The sequence below is a fragment of the Frieseomelitta varia genome, unplaced genomic scaffold (assembly GCF_011392965.1).
Source record: "Frieseomelitta varia isolate USP_RPSP 00005682 unplaced genomic scaffold, Fvar_1.2 scaffold_873, whole genome shotgun sequence".
In the NCBI taxonomy this organism is placed as follows: Eukaryota; Metazoa; Arthropoda; class Insecta; order Hymenoptera; family Apidae; genus Frieseomelitta; species Frieseomelitta varia.
Genome location: NW_025110671.1, coordinates 147589 through 170265, shown reverse-complemented (window position 1 = coordinate 170265; position 22677 = coordinate 147589). Strand labels below are relative to the sequence as shown.

The following is a 22677-nucleotide window of genomic DNA, read 5'->3' as shown; positions in this document are numbered from 1 at the left end:
TAATAAATATAATAATATAATATGATATATAAAATAATACAAAACAATAATATAATATATTTTATTACATATTATTATTTAAAAATAATTTATTCGAATTACATGCAACTATGATTATCTTAAAAAAGAACATTAATAAAATAATCTCTTTGTTGTTTCGCAACAAAAATGTTATTAACCTCGTTGAATAAAAACTTATAATAAAATTAAGTAATTACTTATAATAATTATAATTACTAATTAATAATTAAAAATACTTATAAGTAATTATAAGTAATTATAATTAATTTCAAACATTTTATTGTATATTATGCATGTCTATATAATACATACATCTAAATATATAATATGATATATAAAATATAAATAATAAATACAAAATATTATTATATGTGTATATATATATATATAGTGATAATACGTAGCTACAATTAGTACTAATAAAATCAAATTTCTTGGTAACTTTGTTGATTACATTTTCTCAAATGATTATTTTAATTGAACGCTAAATTATAACTAAATTATAAAATAACATTATTTTAATTGCTGAATTGAATGATTATAATAATTACTCCACATTGATCATGAACATGTATATGTATTTAAAACAAAAATCGAAATATTAATATCGCGAAGTAAGATGAAAATTACATTTTCCATATATTATTGAAATTGTATTATTCATTACATATAATATAGTTCGTAATATTGAAATTACCTTAGAAAATGCAGAATTTAACAAAGTTTAATATATTCAGCATTCCACGAGAGAGTGCTAAAATTAAATTTTCGAATGTGCAATCGTAATATGTACGTCGTTTCTCGCGTTTTATGTTTCAAAAAAAGGTCTAATTACTATAGAAAGAAAGTTCATATTGTCGCACGCGGAACAATTTGCACATCTGTCCTGTTTCTTTTTGTTATGTGGAAACGCAAAATGTTGGAAAAGGGTCAAGTTGTTCCATCTGCTCTGTTTCTAGGTCGTCGTGACGAGCATAGATTATGAGCGAAAACAGCGAAAAGGCAATGGCGGCTATTCCTCGGACGGTCACCGAGTTTATTACGAAAAATTTTGGAAAAATGTGATCCCCGTGTCGGTCCATTGCGAGCAAAATCGAGGTATGTTCTTACTTTTTTTTTTCTTTTTTTTTTGGTTCTCCCTCTCTCTCTCGTTGAACTAACGATGTTCGACGATCGTTTGTACTTGGCACATTCTGACGGGGATGTCACATGCAACCACATGTGGATCTGGAATTAACAGGCAGTTTCCTGTAGGAACAACTAACCATGAAGCTCGCTTGTGTTTACTTTCATTCATGTTTGTTGTATACGCTCTATCAATGTTGGACAGAGCGAATGTAACAAAACACATATCGGGGGAATTTTCTCCGTGGCTTGCACGATAGAATCGGTATTGAAGTATATTTTATTTATAATCTGTACATGTAGTTGATACACGTTAATTTCTTATTTTTGATTTATGTTCCTTGATAACAATGCGAATATGCGATATTAAATGTATTTGAAATGCAACGTGTATTAATAACAAGAGGATAGATAGGTCCAACCTGTTTATGAAATATATCCGTATGTTTGAAAATATGTATATTGTATTTTTGTCACGTAAGTTGTTGTTCAAGTATATATAGTTATAGTTGGTAAATTGTATCTTTTACATATCTAAATGTTAACGTGATAACGTTGTATTCAAATAGATCTTCTGTTGCTTCACTGAATCAACCTGTGTACTTTTATATTTTTTGTGCAGTATTAATCCTATCTTAAAATAGATTTACTTTTTGTTGTTTATCACTGAATTGGATCAGTATGATTATGTATTATTTTTTACATATTTTCAATGCAATTATGTATCGTTTCTCATGCATTTTTGTTTACTATTTTGTTATTGTTATGTTATATATAGAATAAATTATTTCTATTTATAATTATGTTTGTTTCATTTATTTCAACATTTTGATCCTATCCTTGTGCAATCATTATATCATAAACTAATGAATGTTTATTATTAATTCTTGGAATCCTGTTGCTGTTATGTAATATCAATTAATTTCTGTAGGTGTGGCCTGAAGGCCTAGGGATGGTATTGTCTGCAGAAAAGAGATGGCATGCAGCATGTATAAACAATGGCTGGCAAACGTATGAAGCAGTTGCTAAATTCAATGAGTAACGAATGGTGGTTAATAGTGGATCAAATAGGAAAGACCGTCGGCAGGCAGGAAGGAGTAAACAATCGAGCGTGCCTAAGTAATGAGCGAAACTCGGCATCATCTTCACTCGGTTTCGGACTTGTATGCAGCCGACGAGATAGAAGTACTTCTCTTAGAAGAGATTCGTGACCTGGAACTACCCGCCTCTGCATATTCTAGACCTGAGGATATTCAGGACTTTGATATTGGTATGAGAATCTGCAAACTGTAAATCATTTATAAATGATAGATAAATATGAATATCTAGTAGGATGTGTTAACATATGTATTGTTTTATATTATATCAATAGCAGGCAGTAGAACAGGGGGGCAAATTAGCTCCCAACCTTTGGAGCTGGATTCACCAGGGGTCCATTCAACGGTCCATTCATGGGACTCGCATGCTAATTATCATGGTCACTATGGCTATGGTGATCACCATGGCTCTTCCTCAAATGCTTTGGCTTGGCCAAGAGCAAGTCATTTGGTACTTTATTGCGATATACAAGGACATCTTAAAACAGCTATTGGTGTTATTAGACTCTTACTGCTTGTAAGTACTATATTTAGATGATACTTTATTTATGTATTTCTGAAACAATAAGTTATGTTAAATTGTTTAGATATCATCTGCAGCATGTTTGGCAACATTGTGCAGCTCCGGCACTGCCAAGGTCAGCTTATTTATGTTGCCTTTAGTCGGGCGGCTGCGTTTCATGATCTTTGTAGCAGTTTTCTGTTTTTTGGTCACCGCATTACTCCTTTTTCTTGATATTTCACATGTTATCTATGTTTTTCCTTTCAATTGGGCAAAATTGGTAAGTTATCAATGGTTTATTAATCTATTACGAGTTATTTAATCTTTAGTTAACGTTAATGTTACGATTGAAAATATAAATTTTTGTACATGTACTTTTATTAATGATTTAATATCTTGACATTGATATATCTGATAGAATCCACCTCTTATAGAATGCTTGGATATTCACTGGTATAGGCTTATCTTATGCCTTGAGTAGTGCATTATTAGCATGCTCCATATGGGAATATCACAGCGGTGGCTGGGTGCCAAAACGCACTCGTTCTCAATTGTCTGCCGCAGCAGCACTTGGATTGTCATGTGCTATTTTAGCCTTCTTACTTTCGTGGATACATGGTCGCAGTGGGTCAAACTGTAGGAGTTCGGATAGCCGTAATCATACACCAACGCAACTGTATAAACCTGTTGACAATTCTTCCTCTTCAGGAGTAAATAATTTTATTTCTCATTATCTTACAAGCGTTTTTAAATTATTACTGATATGTAATACGAATACGTTATCTTTTCAGGTCACTCTCAAAGAGCGAAGCCCCAAGAGGCCTGCCTCGTGGGTTGTTAAAAATCAACAGTCAAGGAAACAAAATACGGACAGTGATACCAACACAAACAACGGCCATCACGGGAATGATAATCATACAAGATATAAACAAGACGCTAGTAGAAAAGATCATTGGGCTTCTGCGAGGGAGCACTTCTTACACACTCAAGAAACAAACGAAGATATTCAAAGAAGTGACGTCGACATTGAAAGGAGAAGACGGAGGCGAAGAAGAGATGGTGATAGTAGTTCAACGGGCGATGGAAATTTAATAAGTACCAAAGCCAATAGTGGTCATGTTTCGGAAGATAATAATAAACCTAGGCGGGTGCCGCGAAAATTACCTCTGCAGTCGGTGGAACAGTCCCGACCTTGGTCTGGTACTGAGCACAGAGGCAGTAGTTCTATGCAAGTTAGAAATAAAACTTTACAAATGCCAGTGAACAATAAAGCACAAGACTATTGTGGCATAGATGAATCTAGTTCAATGCAAGTGACTCAAAATGGTTTCCACTGGGAAATGGAATGTACATCTAGTAATAGCATGGAGAAAACAGCAGAAATAGCTATGGACCGTACTGCCATGTGGACTGGACAATGGCATCCACCACCTGACGATGTCCAACCTTGTTCTAGCAAAACTATTGATCCTTACAGCTTTGCCTGATTGAATTTAAAAATGCATACATATTGTGTTAGAAAATGTTGGACTCATTGGAATGAAAGACTTATGGGAACAGTTGTTACATAATACAGAAGTTTCCCTTGGAACGATAGTTTCGTAATATCGTATTGAACTTTCTTTCGCTGTTTATGTCAAGAAAAGGAAAAAAAACGAATGAAAATATTTTATTGTCTTGTCAATGAAATAATTATGTTGTTTCCGAATGAATTTCACTAAATTGAATGTGTTTAAAATTACATATATAAAAATCACTTTAATGTTAAAGTAGTGCACAGTGACCACAACATCTTTGTTGTCATCTTTTACATCTTCGTTTCCTCCTCTGTGCATAAAATGGGATTAAGTTTGGAATTAAATTGTTACTTAATACAAGTGTAGATAAATTCCATTTTCATGAGAAAGTTCTATATTGTAATTGAGACCATGGGACAACATCTTATGTCCAGACATTTAAGAATCCTGTATAAAATTATCGTTGCCTTGTATATTATGCTGCCAAGAAGGTAATTTCACTTTAGTTGTCGATTTTTGACATTTTGCATTACAATACAACCAGACTGCCTGTCTTTAACATACAGATAATGTTTCATTCCAATTATATATCAAATACTAAATTTAAGTATTAACGGGATTATTTGTAAGTATAACTTACATTAGTAATTAAAGATTAAAATATTTATTTATTATTTTATTGTATTTTAATGCCAATATATTCCATTTCCATGCATACTCGATTAACAAGATGTAATCAAATCAATGTATTAACATTTTGTTTTTGATTACAAATTTGTAAAAATTGTTTTTTTTAAAAAGGTAATAAGTTTTTTGTTAAGATTAAAAAATTTTTATCAATTTAGTTTCTCTTGTTATGAATAAATTATATAGAGAATTAATATGCATGGAATAAGTATTTAAATTGTACTACTTCAATTATTGTTTCGATATCCTTGTTGCACAGAGATGGACGTAGAAATGTGTTTTGCAAATTTGATAAATAAGGATTATTTTCTGTAACAATGTCACGATGAAATTTAATTATTTTATACGTGAACAATTAAATTTCATATAATTATGTAATCTAGTAGTTTAGAGAAAGTCCATCTCTATTTTTGTAAAAGGTACAAGCACTGCAGGAATGGAATATAATGAACTGCAATTATTATGAACGTGGCTTATATATTTATTTACGTTAATGAAAATTTCAAACCATTTCTAGTCCAATACTCTTGTACAACCTTGTCTCTATCAATTCATCAAATTAAAAAACAAAGTAATTTTTAGTACATACATATCGTATTAGAGGTACAACTCATCTTGAAAATTATAGGAAGATTGTGTTTTTCTGACCGATTGATCTTTCGAATCTCTTTTTAGAACAAGCGATACATGGAATCGACTATATTGGGACCTCGTTTTCGTTTCATTTGATTAAGACTATTACAATCACACGAATACAAAATAATTAATTTCGATTAGGATCATAAGTGACAGCTACTTTGTCTTTTGATACAATATTAGAATATACATCCTGATCAGGCATTTAATTATATGTTGGCGTGTGTAACGCGTCAGTTATCTAATTAATTAATTAATTAATTAATATAAGAAAGAGAAATGCGTGTTCATATAGGATCATAAAGAAAAAGAAAAGAATAGTATATATTACAGTAGCTTCGTTGTGTCAAAATATTGATAACGTTGTAATTTGATTTTCTTGAACACAACGAAGAAATAAATGTAATTTTTCTTATTCATGGTACATTATTGGTGTACTGATAAAGTGTTTAAAAAAAAATATGGATAGATTTCATGATAAAAATGTTGGGTGGAAATGTTACATGGTGCAAAACATTTAGCTTAAAAGTTTAACTAAAATGATTAAAAAAAAAAAAAAAAAAAAAGAAATGTACGGACACTGCCAGAAGAAATATAACGCTCTTTGAGTGTCATGTATGTCGAATAACTTTGTTACTTTTCAATAACTTAGTATCCAGAGGCTTTACCTCGCTACGATCTGCAATACCTCATAATAAATGAATTGTTAAACTTGTATTTAGTATGTGAATCTACAACACTGTTTACTATATTTCTGTACGAACGAAAACGCTTCAGATCATAGCACAAATAACAAAGTTTGAAATTAGGTTTGAACTTTAATCCAATTACAATTTATCCTATGAAGTAAAGAAGTAACTAAATATTACCGTTTAACTGAAATACAAATCTATTTCACCATTGTAACGAGATTGTTAATTCTCTGATAAACATACGTTTCTTTTACATTTTATAAATGACATTGATTGAAAAATATTTCTTTCATTAATTATGGAACCAATTATTAAAATTCGTATAAATTGTCTAAAAATTTTTTCTACTATTTATTTTTCCTTCTTATCTTGATATCATAATGTACATTATTTTTCTTTTAAGTATTTATATAAGTAATTTTTAATTTTATTAGGAAAGTAATTTGAAATACAGAGAGGTATCTACATTAAAAAGTAGCATAACAATTATTTGATTTATTTCCTGTTATTTTTACCCCTGTATTCAAGTGAATTATGATAAAAATAGCACACACTGTACGCACAAAAAGCTGAATAGAGCTAGAAAGTTACTGTTTTCCTTTTTGCATTTATGATTTAATTTAGTTTGTTACTTATGAAATACAAGATACAATAGTTTCTATTAAAGTTTCATTTTTATATTATCTTTACATATTGCTAATATATATTATCTTTTTTAAACATTATAAAATTAAAATATATTTTTAATTTGATATATCCTATTCATTTATAAAATGGGAGAATATTTAAAGAATATAATTTGATAATATATAATATATAATTATATAATATTAAAATAGATTTATTGAGTTGCATTACGTTTGAACAATATTTGAAATGAAATAATTTTGTAACAAGATCTGCTTATATATATTTATTTTGTTTTTAATAATTATAATAATAAATAATGACAATCTAAAACAGATACATGACACAAGAGTTTTTTGGTCTAACTTTGGTTCATTGGATAATATCAAAAAGAAAATGTAAAAGTCCTTACACCCAAAAAATTGCTGTAGATTCTTTGGATGTATTTCGATTCATCATTATTAATATCAAGCATATTGAAAGCATCATCTATATGAAAATACATTTTTATTAAGATAACATTGTTAATACAATTAACAATATGGATATATAATGTTTCTATTATATATATAGACTATATAGATTGTGAAGAAGGTTTTCTGAAACGAGGGAAAAGTTATTGTGAGTTGATACATGTGGTTGAGTAAATTACCAAAAGTTATTACATTACATATTAACTTGTTGGTAATTTGTCATACTTCATAGCGAATGTTCTGGACAATAATGACTAACGATCCATATAAGACCTAAGTTATTACCGTTTATTCTTTTAAAAATTATTTTGTACATTTAGAAATAATGACATGATTATTGTATAGTACAGACTATACAAAAGTCGTATGTTATATGTTAATTATAAAATATACTATGAAATGTTAGTAATTAATAGTAACTCCGTTTTATGTTATCCTGAAGAATACATGTACATTTATTAGTTACTATGTATAAGTATTAAGGTTCGATTGACGACAACAAGATATAAATATGCAATTAAACAAAGAAAATTGTTACGCAATCGTCCGAAATACAAACGAAATTATTAAATAATATCCGCGGCGATTAATAATCTAACACTCAATTATTATCTTTTGCCAGTGCCAAAAGATTATAGAATATGTATATGTATATGCATGTATGTAAATATACATATATGTATAAATACATGTACACATATAAACGTGTCAATGTTCCATTAATTGTTGAAACTGGTGCAAGATAAATGAAAGAATGAAAAATTTTATTTGATATGTATTCTTTGATATTGATTTAACAGTCTCCATTAATATTTTATTATATTACTTATATCGTTAAAGGAACTTTCCTTTAATACATATAACTTTATGAAATCTCTTTGCACGTATGCTATTATGTTCTGATTTCTTTCTATAATTATTTACCTCATTAAATATGCAAAGAGTTTATTTAATACTGACCTTACAGAATAATAGTTCTTTTAATTGTTCATGTTATTGAATTCTATCTCTTTTAATTTTCCAACTATATCTTCTAATTTTTTACGTTGTACACTCTGCTTCATTTGTTTACTTTTATCTTGAGTGAAACATTGAATATCCATTGTCTTTACATAATGCAGCACAGAATTCCTTTCAATAGAAGAATGAAAAAATAAAATAGCATCTAATGCAAAAAAAGGTATACAAGAAAAAATAAAAGAAAATATATTTTGTAGTAGAGAATATAAAAAAACACTTACCCTTTATTTTTTTTCTTTGGAGCTTGAAATGGAAACTAAAAAAAAAAAAAATAAATCGAATATAACAATTAAATAAACAATTAGAAATATTTATATATTTGAATGTATAATGCTTTATATTTAATAGTATTTTACCTGTTGTGAAAGTCTCAATTGTTTCATGGTTGGTTGTTTCCAATTGTACCTCATCCAAGTATATGGAATGTTATATATATTTGACAATCCTGTCGATTGTGTCGCAGTGTGTTCTGTGAATTGTGGAGTCACAATTAATGGTTCATGTTGCAATAATTGTTCCTGTTGATAGGAATGAATAGAATAATATGGATCATATTTGGTGAAATTTTCTGCAGATGATACTGCCAAGGAATTTGCCACTGCCACTAGGAAACAATAAATATATACACACGTATAATCTCTAATGCTTATAAAAATGTTAAGTAGAGTATAACAATTATAACAAACTCTTGGCTTTCTGAATATTGAATAAAAGTATCATAGTATTGTTTTTTAAATGTAACCAACTCTGTAATAGATGCAGTTTGTTGTAAAGTATTTAAACTTTTTTGTTTTGTTTGCTTCACTGCAGATCTGTGTACAAATAATTTTGTTAAACAAGTTTGTTGATCGTGAAAGACATTAAATATTTACACGACAACTTTAATGGTACTTGTATAATAAATTTTCTATGTAGTCCTTTTTCTCATATTCTATTTGTATTTTACTAACTACAACATTTAAATTTTTATGAAGCATTTCTAACTGAGTTGGTTTTGGATATGTGTGAAGCGCTGCTGAGGATTTTTTTCAGTACATTCTATATCCTCTAGTGTAATAGTACTATTTATGTTATTACTCGAAATATCTAATTGATTATTCTTTTCCAGGTTTCTTTGATTTACAATCTTGCAACATTTGGATGTTGGAGAAACTATGTATAAAGGCTTTGTCCGAGGCAATGTTGGGAACTCTATAAGAAGAAGGAATATTTGTAATGTTTTTATATGTTGAATTGAAATGTTAATGATTGATGAATATAAAATTTTTATTACTGATTAAAGTCTCCTGTTCTATACGTTTCAAAAAATTTTGTAAGCTCGTTTTAAGCTTCTTACGCACCATGAAATTATCCATTAAAAAGTTATTATCTTCTTCTAATATCTGTAATATGATCATTTACAAAAATGATCACAAGTCATTTTTACAATTATTATAAATATAAATTTTCTTTACCTGTATATCTATTATTGTATCTTTCTTTTCTTCTTCGCAATGTACAACATCCATTTTATATATGTCTTGTTGAATTGCTTGTTCATGTTTCAATTCTTGTTTAAAATGTTTTTGTTTCTCCATATTAAAAATTTTATTTCTGTCTAAATTACTATATTTTTTAGAATTTTTATTTACATTATTATCATATAAATCGGTTCTATTTTTACAATCTGTTTCCGTTTTTACAAATCTATCATCATATGTTACTTTCAAATTTAAAATCTCATTTTTATTCTGTTTGTTAGAAATTATGTCACTCTTATATAATTTTTTTAAGTATGCAGTGTCCTGTAATATTGCTTTTATAGTCTTTATTTGAAAATCGCAAAATTAACAATATTATTAACAATATTTTTAATAAAATAAGTTTTACAAACCTCATGTAGTGGTTGAGGCATATTAGCTACATTACATTGATTCCAGTTATTGAATCTATTAATAGATAACTGAAAGTATTTATCATCGACTGATTTAGAAAAATCTTGGTAACTGGAAGTAGAATTTTGATAAAAATTATTATTATACAAAAAATGAGGAGCATGGAACCATTTTAAGTTTGATTGAAGTTTTAATAATTCTTCTTGTTCATCACTATTTAATGAAAGGTTTTGTTTGTTATTAACATGAGGTTTCATATAAGGAATATTATAGTTCAATGTATTATACATATAATTCATATGACTATGTATTGTTGAAATTTCATTAGGAGGAAAACCTTTGAATACTTCAGGTATTGAAGATACAAACTTCTCATGTAATTCAAGATTTTGAGGTGTATCAATTAAAATATTATGGTTTAAATGAAGTTCTGAGTTTTCATTTAATGTTCTCATTTGAGATTCTTCAGGTGTCATGAGAATTCTACAAAATAAGCTTGTTATTAAATGTTATAAAAATAGAAGGACTAATTTAATCAGAAATCATACTTCTGGTATAAGAACTTGCTATTAGTTGCTTTAATCAATTCAGCAATCTTACATATCAGATTTTTTATTTTGTCATTTGATACACCTTTTGGTAATGGTACCATAGAAATTATCTTTTGCTGTATATCACTATCCAAATTTTCAGATAAAATAAATAAAGCTCTTAATACACGTTCATATGCAATAATGCCATCATCAGGATGGTACATACTTAATAGTTGATTTATTGCTTTAATAATGTTCATGCCTTTTGAACTTTGCTGTAAAACAGTCCATGGGAAATTTTCAAACATGGAAGTAATATTCATTATTACATTTTTATTTTCCGTAATTGCTGAAATAAAAAATTAACTTTTTTAGTTTTGATTTATTTTATATTATTTCTATTAAGAGATTACATATTGAATATGTTATTATTTGAAAGAATAATTACTATTTTAATAATTTCAAACAATATTTTTACTTACTATCAGAAGAGCTTTTTATTTCCATTTCGAGATAAATGTATTTCTGTAAAGTGACAGCTTTCTTCGATATCAATACAATTAATTAGTAATTACCAAATAATGAAAACAGCTGCTTTAATATATTATTGTTGACAAATGAATAACGCATTTCTCGCAAGTTCGTTTGCAAGACGATTGAAATCGGATTAAAATTCAAAGTGGAAATGTCTTCCGACATTCAATGAATGAAAAATAATATGTATGATATTTATATATAAAAAATAAAAAACTAATTAGATTAGAAAATTTGTTGTAAAAGATAATATTCAATAGTTAGAATATTTATATTAAGTATGATGCGCGAGTAAGAAGGAAATTACTTTGTTAAGTGACACGAAGAAATTGTATTGGCTAATTATAAAACACAAGTGCACCTTCTGTATGCTATGGATTATTTTAATAAGAATATTAGTCCTATGTTAATGATCTTAAAAGCTTTGCAAGTATTATCTGGCCGTTGCTATATAAGCAGTAACGGCATACAGTTCAATAAGTTGGTGTAAAATGATTCTCCCAAAAGGTCTAGTATTTTTCTCTTATTTGTTAGTTTTATCTTGTGCATCTTTCAAAGGTCCTTCAGGAGTACCATGGGCAAGTTTTGCTTCAAAACCTGGTAATATAAGTTACTTAATTTTTTAAAAAATAATTCTGATAAAATAATCTTAAAGTTAAAACTTCTTGTCAAACTAAAATTTTAATATTACAATTGCAAAGTATATACAACATGTAGCATTACATGTACAAAAGTGTATCTATACTTTATATTATTCTTTATGTTTTTTTTTATATGAAAAACCTGCTACTAGTTTATACAAGAGCTCTTGGACCACCAGTATCAGGAATAGACACTATAGCAGTACCTTACATGCCAAAGTCACCGTTCTTCCCAAAATTCGTCGATCCTAAAATGATGATCTCAAAGAAGACAGATATGCTGAGTAATTTATTTGGTGGCTTGGGGCCTGCTTATCCTACGGGTTTCAAACCACTTATACCATATGCAGCAAGTGGGTCAACTTTGTACAGTACTACCGATGGAACGTCTTTACTAAGTAAAAATAATGTGGATGATGGAGCTAGCCCATATAAACGTGGAATTTTTGGACCCTTTGGTTCCAAACCTTTTGGTCCTATGAGTCCTAAATTTGGACCTATGTCTCCATTTTCAAGCTTGAATGTCATACCTGATTACAGCACAAAAGATGAATTTTCCAGAAAAAAAAGAAGTGTAGACGAATCTGCTATGGCAGAACTTCGATCAATTATGGATACCGCTAAGCCAGAAACAAAAGATTTAGGACCTCCACCTCCTTATCCCACTCTTGCGCCGATTTCTGAGGAACCAGAAGAAGATGTGAGTGTATTACTCAAAAAAGTAGAAGGTCCAACAGCTCCAAAACAATATTTACCAGGAATGTTTGGACCATATGCACCTTTTGGACCTTTTGGACCTGTGGGACCTGTAGTGGATCCATCTATGTTCGTAGCAAAAAAAACTACTTTCTTGGATACTCTATTTAAAAATATTGCTACTTCTACTCCATCACCAAGTTCGACTGAAATTCCAACAGCAAAAAGTACTATTGTACCACCTAATTTTTGGTTACCATCATCAGTAATCCCTAGCCCAACGGAGTATAATGATAAAGTATCTGAATTCCTGGACAAATTGTTTGACACTTTAAAATTAAATAAAACTACAGCAACTAGTGATGATGATAGCGTCAATCTTAAAAACGACTTGGTAAGATCTATAGTATCTGATGGAAGTAATACAGAAGTAAAAATAGCACGATCCGTTGATGACTTTTCATCGATCAATTCTGCTAAAGATTTAATTGTTAGTAGCATATTATCCGAATTAGGTGACTTAAAAGGTAACATGGTGACAACAATGAACGATTTGATTTCTTACGAAAAGTCTACGCTATCACCAAAGAAACCATTTAAACCTTTTGGTCCTGGTCCATGGGCAAAACCAACTGCCGATGGAATGTTTCCTTTCCAGCAAAAGATGGCTGTTTTGAGTCAAGTATTTGACATGTTAACTGATTTACAAAAAAATATTACTTTAGCAGTTCAAGACATAATAAAAGCGAAAATAGCATCCACAAATGCTCCTGGAGAAGCAGTTAATGCCAATTATCCATTAACTAACGACATTCTCTCTTCTACTGGTGGTTTGCCGATTAATATGAGTCTACTGGATGCTATTAAACATAAATTAGATACATTAGATTATGGGGTGCCTCCTTCATACAATCCAAGTTATAATAAATTTGGATTACAAGCGGCTCGATCACTACCAAAAAATCCTGCTTCATTTTTTGTCTCTTATCCTGAAGATGCAACAAGTATAAAAAGAGAAGTTGATAGTGATGTTGATATTTTTACAAACGAACAAAGTAATCCTAATCGAAAACAAGCACGTTCGGTTAAGATGCAAATGCACCAGGGATATCAGAGTTTGCCAGCTGGTTCCGTAGAATCTGTACAGGCAGGCGGAGGATCTACACCTGGACATCAAGGCGGAGGGATCAAGTTACTTGTAAGTATTTAAGTTAAAACGAAAGTTCCGAATTAAATGTTCTTAAAATATTTCAAATCTACGTATGTGTATTGCATATTGTACATGGTGGAAAATAATTATGATAGTTGACAGTAATTTGTATCATTGTAAAACAAATGATCATGAGAAGAGATCTTATGCAACATGATAACTTCATTTGTTTCCAGATACAAATGCCTGTATTACCTAATATGCAGGTGCCTGTCTTTCAAAATAATAATTACCAAAACTAGGTATGTGTAATTTACGTACTTTGAATATTGTAAACATGTTCGTTTGTCACAGGATGCCAATGATTATGAGGATTATTATAAATGGGCCAACTGGATGGAATACCTGAGAAATGACAATAGAGGACACAGGCATCACAATCATCATTAGACTACTGACTTAGCAGGAATATTTCTATCACCTGTAATTACAAATTCTTTATCTTTCAATTGATCATTTTTTTGCATATTATATATAACGTGTACGTTTCATGATACTTTTCAATAAAGCATATTTTGCAAAATATATAGCGAACGTATAACTATAAACCGGCAAAGTCAAGAGTTCAAAAAATTCCATTATTTTAAATTACACAAGTAATGTCACCTTAAAGATATATATATTTTTTATTAAATTTACTATTATATTTATAATAGCACTATATTTACAATTTCAATTGCAACAAATAAAATGGAAAACATACGGTTAACAATGACTAACTTAAAACGGTAAAACAAGTACGTACATTGATCAAGCAATCATTAGCGCACATGGACGCAATCCTGCATCAAGTGCGTTGCTTTGTTTCTCTGTAATCAGCAATGCATTGCACGCAGGATAGCGTTAGTGTGTTGGGAAGCTCCAGAATTAGCTTGGTCTTTGAAGAAACGAAGGAAAGGACATCTTATTCTTGTGTGCTAAATGCTTTACTTTAATTTTCTGCTTCAATTATTTATTCAATTATTATTATATAAAATTATGAAAATGGCAGTACTGGTAACTTTATTTTCTTTTCCTTTTTTTTGATAGAAATTTTCGTTTCTAAAGTCAGAAGTAACGTCATTGTACACATTCTTCATTTAATATTGTATTTTAAATTTTGATACTTTACTGCATTGATTACATTTTACGTCGTGAAAAATTTTATCATCTGCCTTTTGTCATTCTGGATATAAGATGTTCCATTTGCTGATCAATTCTGAATACCATATAAAATGACGCTAGTACGCTACTTAACGTTACTAACAATCCCAAGCCTTCAAATATTAATTTCGGGGCGAAGATCTTCCAAACCATTAAATGTCGACAGTGAATCGTCGCAGCAAGCATACTGCCGAATGTCTATAATGTATACGAAGTTATAAAAACTCAATAAAGACAATGTTTAAATTACAAATTATTACCAGTAATCATAATCAATAATTATTCAGTTTATACTCGTTAATAATAAAAGTCTTGCTTACTCTGATTCCATGAAGTAATATATATTTTCCTGCAACTGAGAATACTGCAGCATGAAACACAGAATCTTGCTCAAACAAAAGCAATTCTCCTCTTTTCATGTCGTCTTCCAAAAACTTTACTTTAGCTAACTTTGGAAATACAAGGTAAAAGGTAAATGGTACAATAACTAATAGTGGCAATGTTGCACCTAATATAATGTGTGATCCAAATGTGTTTATTCCTAGAAATTATGATTTATAGAAAATGATTTCAAATTAATACAAGTGAAATTACTTATATATACCTATTAAGATTGCTGGTAATAAATTCGCATAGAAATGTCCACCTGTTCCCACAAAAGCAGCATCCCAATGAATAGTAGGAAAAGTCGGTTGATGTCCAGTTCCATAAAAGAAATATTCTGCTATTAAGAACCAACACAACAATATAGGAGTAGGTACTTCTACAAGTTCAGCTGTTTGTAAAATTGTGATATTAAAAATGCAGTATTAAACCAGTTAAATATTATCTGTGAATTAGAATACTTACATATACTATTAGCATTTTTGCATCTTTCTATTGCCAATAAGCCCAAAACAGAGGCACAACATATAAACATTAAGAAAGTACTAGATGATAATATATCCCCTAACAATAAAGAGTATAATAACACAAGAAATACACTTAATGAGATAAATGTGGCACTATATGCAGTACCCAAGCCATAAACAATTGGTGTTTGATCTACATCTACATTTTTCCGATAAATTGACTCTTTTATTTTCTCAAATAATCGAGGTACTACATTTTCATCTTGGTATATGTTAATTGATTCTTTTTTCTTTGGTAGTAGAAATATACTGAGTGGACGATAATATAGTATAAGGATTGCAAATAGACTCAATGCATATACTATATTAGGCAATGTGTTTACTTGCCAAGATAGTGCAAATTTTACTTTTAGAAATTTTGGTAACCTTTGAAGGACCCAATAACAACCCATACAAACACCTATCACAACAGGACAATATTGGCCTACTAAAACACTAGGAGAGAAACCAGAAAGGTTTCCACAATTTTGTAACCACAGTCTTATTATTGTAATATACAATGCAAGTATAATCAAAGTAATGGCAAGTAAAATACGTTCTAAGTTATCCGATGTTATAGAACCTGTTTTGCTAATTACAAACATAGAACATACACGTTGGTGTTCTTCTCTACAACGCCAGAAGTAATAGGATAATCTTATGGAAATGCATGCTACCAAGACAATTATTATAATTATCTTCAAGTTCGATTTTGTCTGCTGTTTTAAAAATAGCTTTGTTTTTCTTTCTAGACTTTCATTAGTATCTTTTTTTCTAAGATTAAACATAAGAAGCCAAAAAAGTGTAACAATTAAAAAAGATAATGCACGATCTTCTTCAACAATATAGCTATTAGAAAAAAGACTGCATATTGTTAAAAGAAGTATTACTCTTGTAATATAGATCAATTTTTTTATTTTTCTACAATCGTACCAACTCAATGAAATTACATCCCAATTTTTAGCAATTAATATTACTAATAATACTATAGACACTGCACCAGTGGAAAACAATGTGGTGTTCTTGAATTCTTCTAAAATATCAAAGAAAAACAAAACACACATTGTCAATGCAGTAATTAAGTTTGCTAAAATAGAAAATTGTAAAAACGATGATTGGAATATCTTAGACATACGACTTTCTGGAATGCCTGTGATAAATAGATAAAAGAAAAACAAAGCACAAAACATCAAAAGTAGACCTTTTGACATTAAACTAGAATCAAATTGAACCCAAACTTCGGAACATGTCTCTTTGAGCAATTTAAAATAATTCTGACTATTTGCAATGAAAGATTCGAATTCTTCAATAGTGGTAATACTCTTAGTTTGATCAAACAAATAATTATAAATATTTTCCAAGTTCTGAAGCTGTTCTTTGGAAAACAAGTAAGTATCAGCAGAATATATATTTAAATATTTTTTTGTTTGTGCAATATTTCTCCACACTGAATGTAACAAATACCATAAATCATCTTCTAATTTTCCATTTTTTGCTGAACTTGGAATCAAGTCAAGCCTAACAGATCCCAAATTTGAAAATGGTATAGGTGTCCCAAGAATCGACGCCAACGTTGGAACAAGATCAATCTGATTCATGATATTGCTGGGTGAGTTGTATTTTATAAGAGGAACCATAGAATAGACAAATATGGCAGCTTCGATTTCATTCTTGCTGTCACCACCGTGATCACCGCTCTCTGTCATTCCATGGTCACCAATGACAAAAAGTACCATATCTTCTTCCAGGGATTCAATGATTTCTCTTATAAGAGTATTTGTGTCATTTAACTTTCTGGCCATTTCGGGATGATTAGCCCCATGTTTATGCCCGCAATGATCAATTCCAAGAACATGGGCTATAAGAAGGGACCAGTCTTCCTTTTTCATCTCAAAAAATATACGGTATCTAACATCTTTATCTACACTGTCTAGATCCCAGACGTTGAAAGACGGTGACGGAAACTGACGTTTAAATTTACCAGGAAATAAGTTAGTCCAAGTGTCATCGCCCATGAAAACTATACCTTTGGCAGTGTTCTGATCAACGATATTATCTTCATCGATACTTTCAGCAGCAAAATTAGATCCAATGTCAATGAAGGTTGGCAACGACCCTGTGGTAAGACCTTTCAATCGTTGCATGGTTGTTGTCGGCGGATCGGCTATGAACTTGTACAAGCGCGAGTTCATGGGTTGATTCTGCAGCAACTCATGAATTATCGGTAGCTTGTTTCGATGATAAGACGAGGCAGAACTATTATCATTGTGCCAACGTGCAAAATCATATTTCAAAGCGTCCACGACCAACAACACAACACGCGACTTTCTCTTGAGGCACGTGGTTGCGGCAGCATCGGGATTCTGAAGAAGCTGCTCGACGTTGCAGTCAGAATTCGTGCAATAATTGCATTCGGCGCGTTCCGGCCTGACGACGCGGTTCAGCAGGAACCCGCTTGTGAAAACCAGCAAACCGGCCGCCATCAAATACGACATCCATCCTTGAAATATCAGATAATTCCATAGTTTGCTCATTTTCCTCTTACGATCCGATTATTTGCTCTTGACGTTTGATAAGATAACTCCAGCACGATTCTAACCTATTTCCCGATGCAATCTTGTTCCTCAGCATTGTCACATTATTGTCACAACAAGCGGCGAACATTCGACTCAAAAAACAAGACAGAAAATGTTGGATAAAAAACGTTAGAAGCATGAGACGGTAGGTCGACGATCCATATTTCTTTAAAAAGAAGATATATATATAAATACATACTAGGGAATAGAACAAGTGGTAGGGTACAACTTTGTGCTTGTTCGCATAGCGCTAAATTTCAAGTACGACGCAGTGGCGTCGCCATGCCGTGATTTCTAAATACTTCACTTAACTTACGTCTGTTTTTACGCAGTGTTAAGCATGCATCGTGTGGATCACCCCTAGGATAGGAACTAATTTATATTGTTGTCCTTATCGCACGCTGTTGCCCTCTTTGTCTACCGCGCGAATATGCTGTGAAAACGCAACCATAACAGTTCACAAATGATTCCTTTTAAATAATTTCTTTTCGTAATTTGTGGAAAAATTGTCACCTGTCAATGTTCAGAAGCAATGGTGACGCCATCTATTGATAATTCTGTGGTACTAAAAATAGAATTTTCTATTTTTAATACCACCGAATTGTCAATAGATGGCGTCACCATTGCTTCTGAACATTGACAGGTGACAATTTTTCCACAAATTACGAGAAGAAATTAATTAAAAGGAATCATTTGTGAACTGCTATGGTTGCGTTTTCGATTTTAGAGACCCTAAGCTTTCGTTTTATATTTTGTTTGAATATAGTTTACGTATATAAAGAATGTTTCAATTTCGTTTACGTTAGTAGTAGTGCCAGTCGTGAGTGCCTAATTTCGCGCAAACTATAGTAATATTAGAGTCAGATTTATTTGCGAATGTAACCGATAGCACTATAACGTAAAACAGAGAAATTTTCATTTGCAGAAAAACCTAATTTAGCGAAATGAATTGTGAACTTTTGTGATTGCATTATCCTAATTAGACCCTGAACTTTTTTTTCATACCCCATTTGACCCGTAAAATGCAGAAATAAGTATTTTTATAAATAATTAGTACAACGGAGCTACCGCTAGATGGCGCCACCATGACCATTTTGTGACAGTTCGCACTAATTACGAGAAAAACCTAATTAAGAGGAATAATTTGCGAACTTTTTTATATGTTTCCTTAAAATTAGGCTCCTCGCTTTTTTTCTATGTGTGTTTTGTCCCAGAGAAACGCGTGTGTAAGAAGTTGAATTTTTTTTTCAATAGATCGAAGGATGTCCTTGTCGCACACTAGTGCTTATCTTGTGTAGCGTCATTAGACAAGGAGAGCGATAGTGTGGGACAAGGACATACATATCTGTGCGCTAGACAAGGAGGGTAATAGCTTGTGACAAGGACAGCAATAGAAATTAGTTCCACCGTTTCACCGTTACTCGACGCTAGTATTTTAATGCCTCTAGCGGCTAGCATATGCAGTCTATCTGTAGTATACCAGTTCCAAAGAAATGAATATTCACAAATCGTAAGTGGATGCCGCTTAGCTACGGATCAAGTTCGGTCTTTAGGTTAATCGTGCAGCGTGCGGAACATCTCTAAGATGACCATTTCTTCGTCCAAGCTAGAGGTTTCTAATAAATCGAGCGTGTGAGGTTAGGTGTCTCCGGCATCAGCCTATTGATGAATCTGACAGTGACTCTGAGACGAAATACACTCCACCTATATCCTTTATAACCTTACATTATACATAAACTCATCCGCTACAGAAATTTCACCTTTAATACCATCTACTGACGAATTGCAAATTGTATATTTTCAGTTATATATAGTTGTACAAAAATGAAAAGTCTCATGCAAGAGCAAAGGAAGCAGTTCCTTCTCTCCTGACCACTAGATTTTGTTTGTTCTGCGTTGACACTCTCAACCAATAGCTATTTTTAAATTTAAGAATGGATTGGAAATAACCAACCAGACCCACATTCTTTTCGGGGAACATTCTCTTCTCATCTCTGCACGACACGTGTTGATGCAAGTATAAGTCATCGTTTTGAATCTTGAGAATTATTGAGTTATTACAGTTGAATTCGGTAAGAATATATTTAATTTTATACAGAATATAAAAATAATAATATATCAAATTTTACAATTTGTTTTGCTTTGGGGATTAGAGAGAAATGATTGTAATTATAGAAGCTGAGAAACTAATTTTCTTAATAGAAAGAATCATTTATGGTGATTCACTTCATTGCTATTTTATGTCTAAATAAGTTCAAATATGTTTCATTGCGTTTGTGGTATTAATAAAACCATTAACTAACTAATTATATCATTCATATATCTGTGATTATACTTAAAAAGGCACGAGATAATACTAAATTAATTCGTCTGTTTTATTCTGCATTAAATCGATATATCGGGCTGTACGTAACGATATATATCGAAATCCTACGATTTGAAGATATTCAGGCTCAATTGTGTAACACACGAAACTAAGGAAAATTTTCAGTCATGAACAAGTGTATCAAATTTCTCGGTGCGTTGAACATAATCGCTTTGGCAAATCAGATTGTTGGGAATAATCTAATTAACACCGGGAGTTCGAACAACGCGATCAGTTTCGAACAATTGTTCAAATGGAAATCCTTTGCGTATGGCTTTCAGGAAGCCAGTGCCATGAACAAGCCGATATTTCTACTGATTTATAAAGCACAATGTCCCTCTTGCCAAAAATTGAAACAGAAGTTCTTCAAGTCTGTGCGACTGATGGATCTTAGCGATCGGTGTGTAACGAATCGAAACATGCATTGATATGATTATACCTGAGATAAATCAAAACTATCATTTATACCACCAGTTGGCGCTACAGTGGCGCCATTTTATTTTTCATACAATTGACTCAAACGGTTTTTCTTTTGTCATTAATCTTTTTGTAATATAAAGTTTATATGTGAGAATAATTTTTATAATATATAAATTAGTTGTGTAATATATAATTTTATATTATATAAATTATTGTGTAATTATGTAATTAAATATTTATATATATAATTTATTATTTTTATACACCTATATAATTATTTATAAATATAATAATATAATTATATGTATATTTATTTAAGTATATTTAACTATTAGTAGTAATTTAAATATATTTAACTATTAGTAGTAATTTAAATATATTTAACTATTAGTAGTAATTTAAATATATTTAACTATTAGTAAGTAATTAAATATTTTTATATCCATAAATATAAATTTCATCTCATATATAATGCTTACTATCAATACCAATATTTTATGAAATTGCGATTTGTAATTCATTTTATTGGAACTGGAATTGATAATTTCGTTAATGATTCACAGGTTTGTGATGATAAAAGCGGAGATGGGACACGACGTAGACATAGAGAAAGAAAAATTCCAACCAGATGGAAAGTATGTTCCTAGAATACTGTTCTTCAGATCTAACGGCGACTTCATCGAGGAAGCTTGTAACATGCATGTAGACGCGGACAAGGAGCATAAATACTTTTACAAGAGTCCGTCGCAGATTATAAATACTATGCTGTTTGTTCTGAAGAATTATTCTACGGAACCGCTGTCGGTAATATTTCAGTACGAGCAATCGTCACATCCGGAGTATTGTGATATGGAAGATGATATTCTTGTACCGACTTTGTTACATTGACACCAGATTGAAAAATGCACGATAACTGTAAGCCACGTATAATTTGTTACATACGTACGGATTTATGATAATTATAATTTATAGTAGAAACGGCATTACAATTTGTTTTATCCTGTATGGAATTTTGCAGAGAGAGCAGAACAACTTTTCTTTTTCGTTTATACCACTTGTTTTTTCTCTTCATTATCAGAAAAAAAAAGGATAAATTAAACAGCAAAGAAAAATATAAAAAATTGTAATAACGATGCCGGAGAAATATCTATTAAAAAAAAAAAAAAAAAAAAGAAAAAACAGGAACAAACTTAATGCAACACAATTACTTCTGCAACTATCACAGAAGTTTCTACTTTCCAAAGTGAAGTCTTAAGTGAGTAGAATGATGGAAATCTATTTCCACTGAACATTTTATCATTGCTTTACTCCAGTTTCCTTGTGCAAAACGATACAAATCATTTTAATTAAGAAGAAGATGATGAACGATTTGGATATATCGTGAAACTTTTCTCTGAA

General features: G+C 30.7%; 5 protein-coding genes and 1 long non-coding RNA gene across 18 annotated transcripts; 4 read left to right on the top strand and 2 right to left on the bottom strand.

Moving 5' to 3' along the window:
* Nucleotides 1-750: 750 nt before the first annotated feature.
* Nucleotides 751-6170, top strand: LOC122536821. The gene is made up of 6 exons (XM_043669522.1): nucleotides 751-1119; nucleotides 2078-2416; nucleotides 2519-2760; nucleotides 2831-3025; nucleotides 3180-3455; nucleotides 3537-6170. The coding sequence occupies exons 2-6, from the start codon at nucleotides 2269-2271 to the stop codon at nucleotides 4230-4232; spliced, it is 1557 nt and encodes a 518-aa protein (XP_043525457.1). The 5' UTR covers nucleotides 751-1119; nucleotides 2078-2268; the 3' UTR covers nucleotides 4233-6170.
* A 1474-nt stretch (nucleotides 6171-7644) lies between these two features.
* On the bottom strand, nucleotides 7645-11645 carry LOC122536817 (GATA zinc finger domain-containing protein 7-like). Of its 4 annotated transcripts, XM_043669508.1 has the most exons (10): nucleotides 11287-11306; nucleotides 11031-11153; nucleotides 10820-10948; nucleotides 10271-10754; nucleotides 9852-10181; nucleotides 9671-9779; nucleotides 9382-9588; nucleotides 8754-8866; nucleotides 8619-8653; nucleotides 7645-8508 (listed from the first exon to the last, which is right to left on the bottom strand). In XM_043669508.1, exons 3-10 carry the CDS (start codon nucleotides 10921-10923, stop codon nucleotides 8358-8360), a joined length of 1533 nt encoding a protein of 510 aa, XP_043525443.1. In that variant the 5' UTR covers nucleotides 10924-10948; nucleotides 11031-11153; nucleotides 11287-11306; the 3' UTR covers nucleotides 7645-8357. The 4 variants fall into 4 exon arrangements, with proteins under 4 accessions (XP_043525443.1, XP_043525441.1, XP_043525442.1 ...); XM_043669506.1 differs by having other exon boundaries at nucleotides 10820-11153; nucleotides 11287-11645; XM_043669507.1 differs by having other exon boundaries at nucleotides 9475-9588; nucleotides 10820-11153; nucleotides 11287-11645.
* LOC122536828 lies at nucleotides 8866-9678 on the top strand. The gene is made up of 2 exons (XR_006308483.1): nucleotides 8866-9053; nucleotides 9506-9678. It is a non-coding gene; the product is annotated as an uncharacterized LOC122536828 (long non-coding RNA).
* Nucleotides 11646-11690: 45 nt separating the features above from the next.
* On the top strand, nucleotides 11691-14410 carry LOC122536815. Of its 3 annotated transcripts, none has more exons than XM_043669505.1 (4): nucleotides 11691-11938; nucleotides 12132-13873; nucleotides 14062-14127; nucleotides 14180-14410. In XM_043669505.1, exons 1-3 carry the CDS (start codon nucleotides 11830-11832, stop codon nucleotides 14125-14127), a joined length of 1917 nt encoding a protein of 638 aa, XP_043525440.1. In that variant the 5' UTR covers nucleotides 11691-11829; the 3' UTR covers nucleotides 14180-14410. The 3 variants fall into 3 exon arrangements, with proteins under 3 accessions (XP_043525440.1, XP_043525438.1, XP_043525439.1); XM_043669503.1 differs by having other exon boundaries at nucleotides 11692-11938; nucleotides 14062-14091; XM_043669504.1 differs by lacking the exon at nucleotides 14062-14127 and having other exon boundaries at nucleotides 11699-11938.
* Nucleotides 14180-18942, bottom strand: LOC122536813 (GPI ethanolamine phosphate transferase 3). Of its 2 annotated transcripts, none has more exons than XM_043669499.1 (5): nucleotides 18811-18942; nucleotides 15878-18660; nucleotides 15633-15803; nucleotides 15349-15569; nucleotides 14180-15226 (listed from the first exon to the last, which is right to left on the bottom strand). In XM_043669499.1, the coding sequence occupies exons 2-5, from the start codon at nucleotides 18450-18452 to the stop codon at nucleotides 15032-15034; spliced, it is 3162 nt and encodes a 1053-aa protein (XP_043525434.1). In that variant the 5' UTR covers nucleotides 18453-18660; nucleotides 18811-18942; the 3' UTR covers nucleotides 14180-15031. The 2 variants fall into 2 exon arrangements, with proteins under 2 accessions (XP_043525434.1, XP_043525435.1); XM_043669500.1 differs by lacking the exon at nucleotides 18811-18942 and adding an exon at nucleotides 18694-18796 and having other exon boundaries at nucleotides 15878-18586.
* A 240-nt stretch (nucleotides 18943-19182) lies between these two features.
* On the top strand, nucleotides 19183-22335 carry LOC122536824 (thioredoxin domain-containing protein 12-like). Of its 7 annotated transcripts, none has more exons than XM_043669529.1 (4): nucleotides 19183-19342; nucleotides 20428-21259; nucleotides 21843-22194; nucleotides 22298-22335. In XM_043669529.1, exons 2-3 carry the CDS (start codon nucleotides 20988-20990, stop codon nucleotides 22165-22167), a joined length of 597 nt encoding a protein of 198 aa, XP_043525464.1. In that variant the 5' UTR covers nucleotides 19183-19342; nucleotides 20428-20987; the 3' UTR covers nucleotides 22168-22194; nucleotides 22298-22335. The 7 variants fall into 7 exon arrangements, with proteins under 7 accessions (XP_043525464.1, XP_043525463.1, XP_043525466.1 ...); XM_043669528.1 differs by having other exon boundaries at nucleotides 19183-19392; XM_043669531.1 differs by having other exon boundaries at nucleotides 19200-19265.
* Nucleotides 22336-22677: the final 342 nt, after the last annotated feature.

Bases quoted from the DNA above. Each gene is read 5' to 3' on its own strand.
- LOC122536824 (XM_043669529.1), top strand. From the start codon at position 20,988: ATGAACAAGTGTATCAAATTTCTCGGTGCGTTGAACATAATCGCTTTG. The intron at 21,260-21,842 runs GTGTGTAACGAA...AATGATTCACAG, and splicing joins CTGATGGATCTTAGCGATCG to GTTTGTGATGATAAAAGCGG.
- LOC122536815 (XM_043669503.1), top strand. From the start codon at position 11,830: ATGATTCTCCCAAAAGGTCTAGTATTTTTCTCTTATTTGTTAGTTTTA. The intron at 11,939-12,131 runs GTAATATAAGTT...ACCTGCTACTAG, and splicing joins AAGTTTTGCTTCAAAACCTG to TTTATACAAGAGCTCTTGGA. The intron at 14,092-14,179 runs GTGCCTGTCTTT...CGTTTGTCACAG, and splicing joins CTGTATTACCTAATATGCAG to GATGCCAATGATTATGAGGA.
- LOC122536817 (XM_043669506.1), bottom strand. From the start codon at position 11,311: ATGGAAATAAAAAGCTCTTCTGATA. The intron at 9,589-9,670 runs GTAATAAAAATT...TTCTTCTTATAG, and splicing joins AGAACAGGAGACTTTAATCA to AGTTCCCAACATTGCCTCGG. The intron at 8,654-8,753 runs GTAAAATACTAT...TTTTTTTTTTAG, and splicing joins AATTGAGACTTTCACAACAG to TTTCCATTTCAAGCTCCAAA.
- LOC122536821 (XM_043669522.1), top strand. From the start codon at position 2,269: ATGAGCGAAACTCGGCATCATCTTCACTCGGTTTCGGACTTGTATGCA. The intron at 2,417-2,518 runs GTATGAGAATCT...TTATATCAATAG, and splicing joins TATTCAGGACTTTGATATTG to CAGGCAGTAGAACAGGGGGG. The intron at 3,026-3,179 runs GTAAGTTATCAA...CACCTCTTATAG, and splicing joins CTTTCAATTGGGCAAAATTG to AATGCTTGGATATTCACTGG.
- LOC122536813 (XM_043669499.1), bottom strand. From the start codon at position 18,452: ATGAGCAAACTATGGAATTATCTGATATTTCAAGGATGGATGTCGTAT. The intron at 15,804-15,877 runs GTAAGTATTCTA...TTTTACAAACAG, and splicing joins CAAAAATGCTAATAGTATAT to CTGAACTTGTAGAAGTACCT. The intron at 15,227-15,348 runs GTAAGCAAGACT...TATACATTATAG, and splicing joins TATTACTTCATGGAATCAGA to ACATTCGGCAGTATGCTTGC.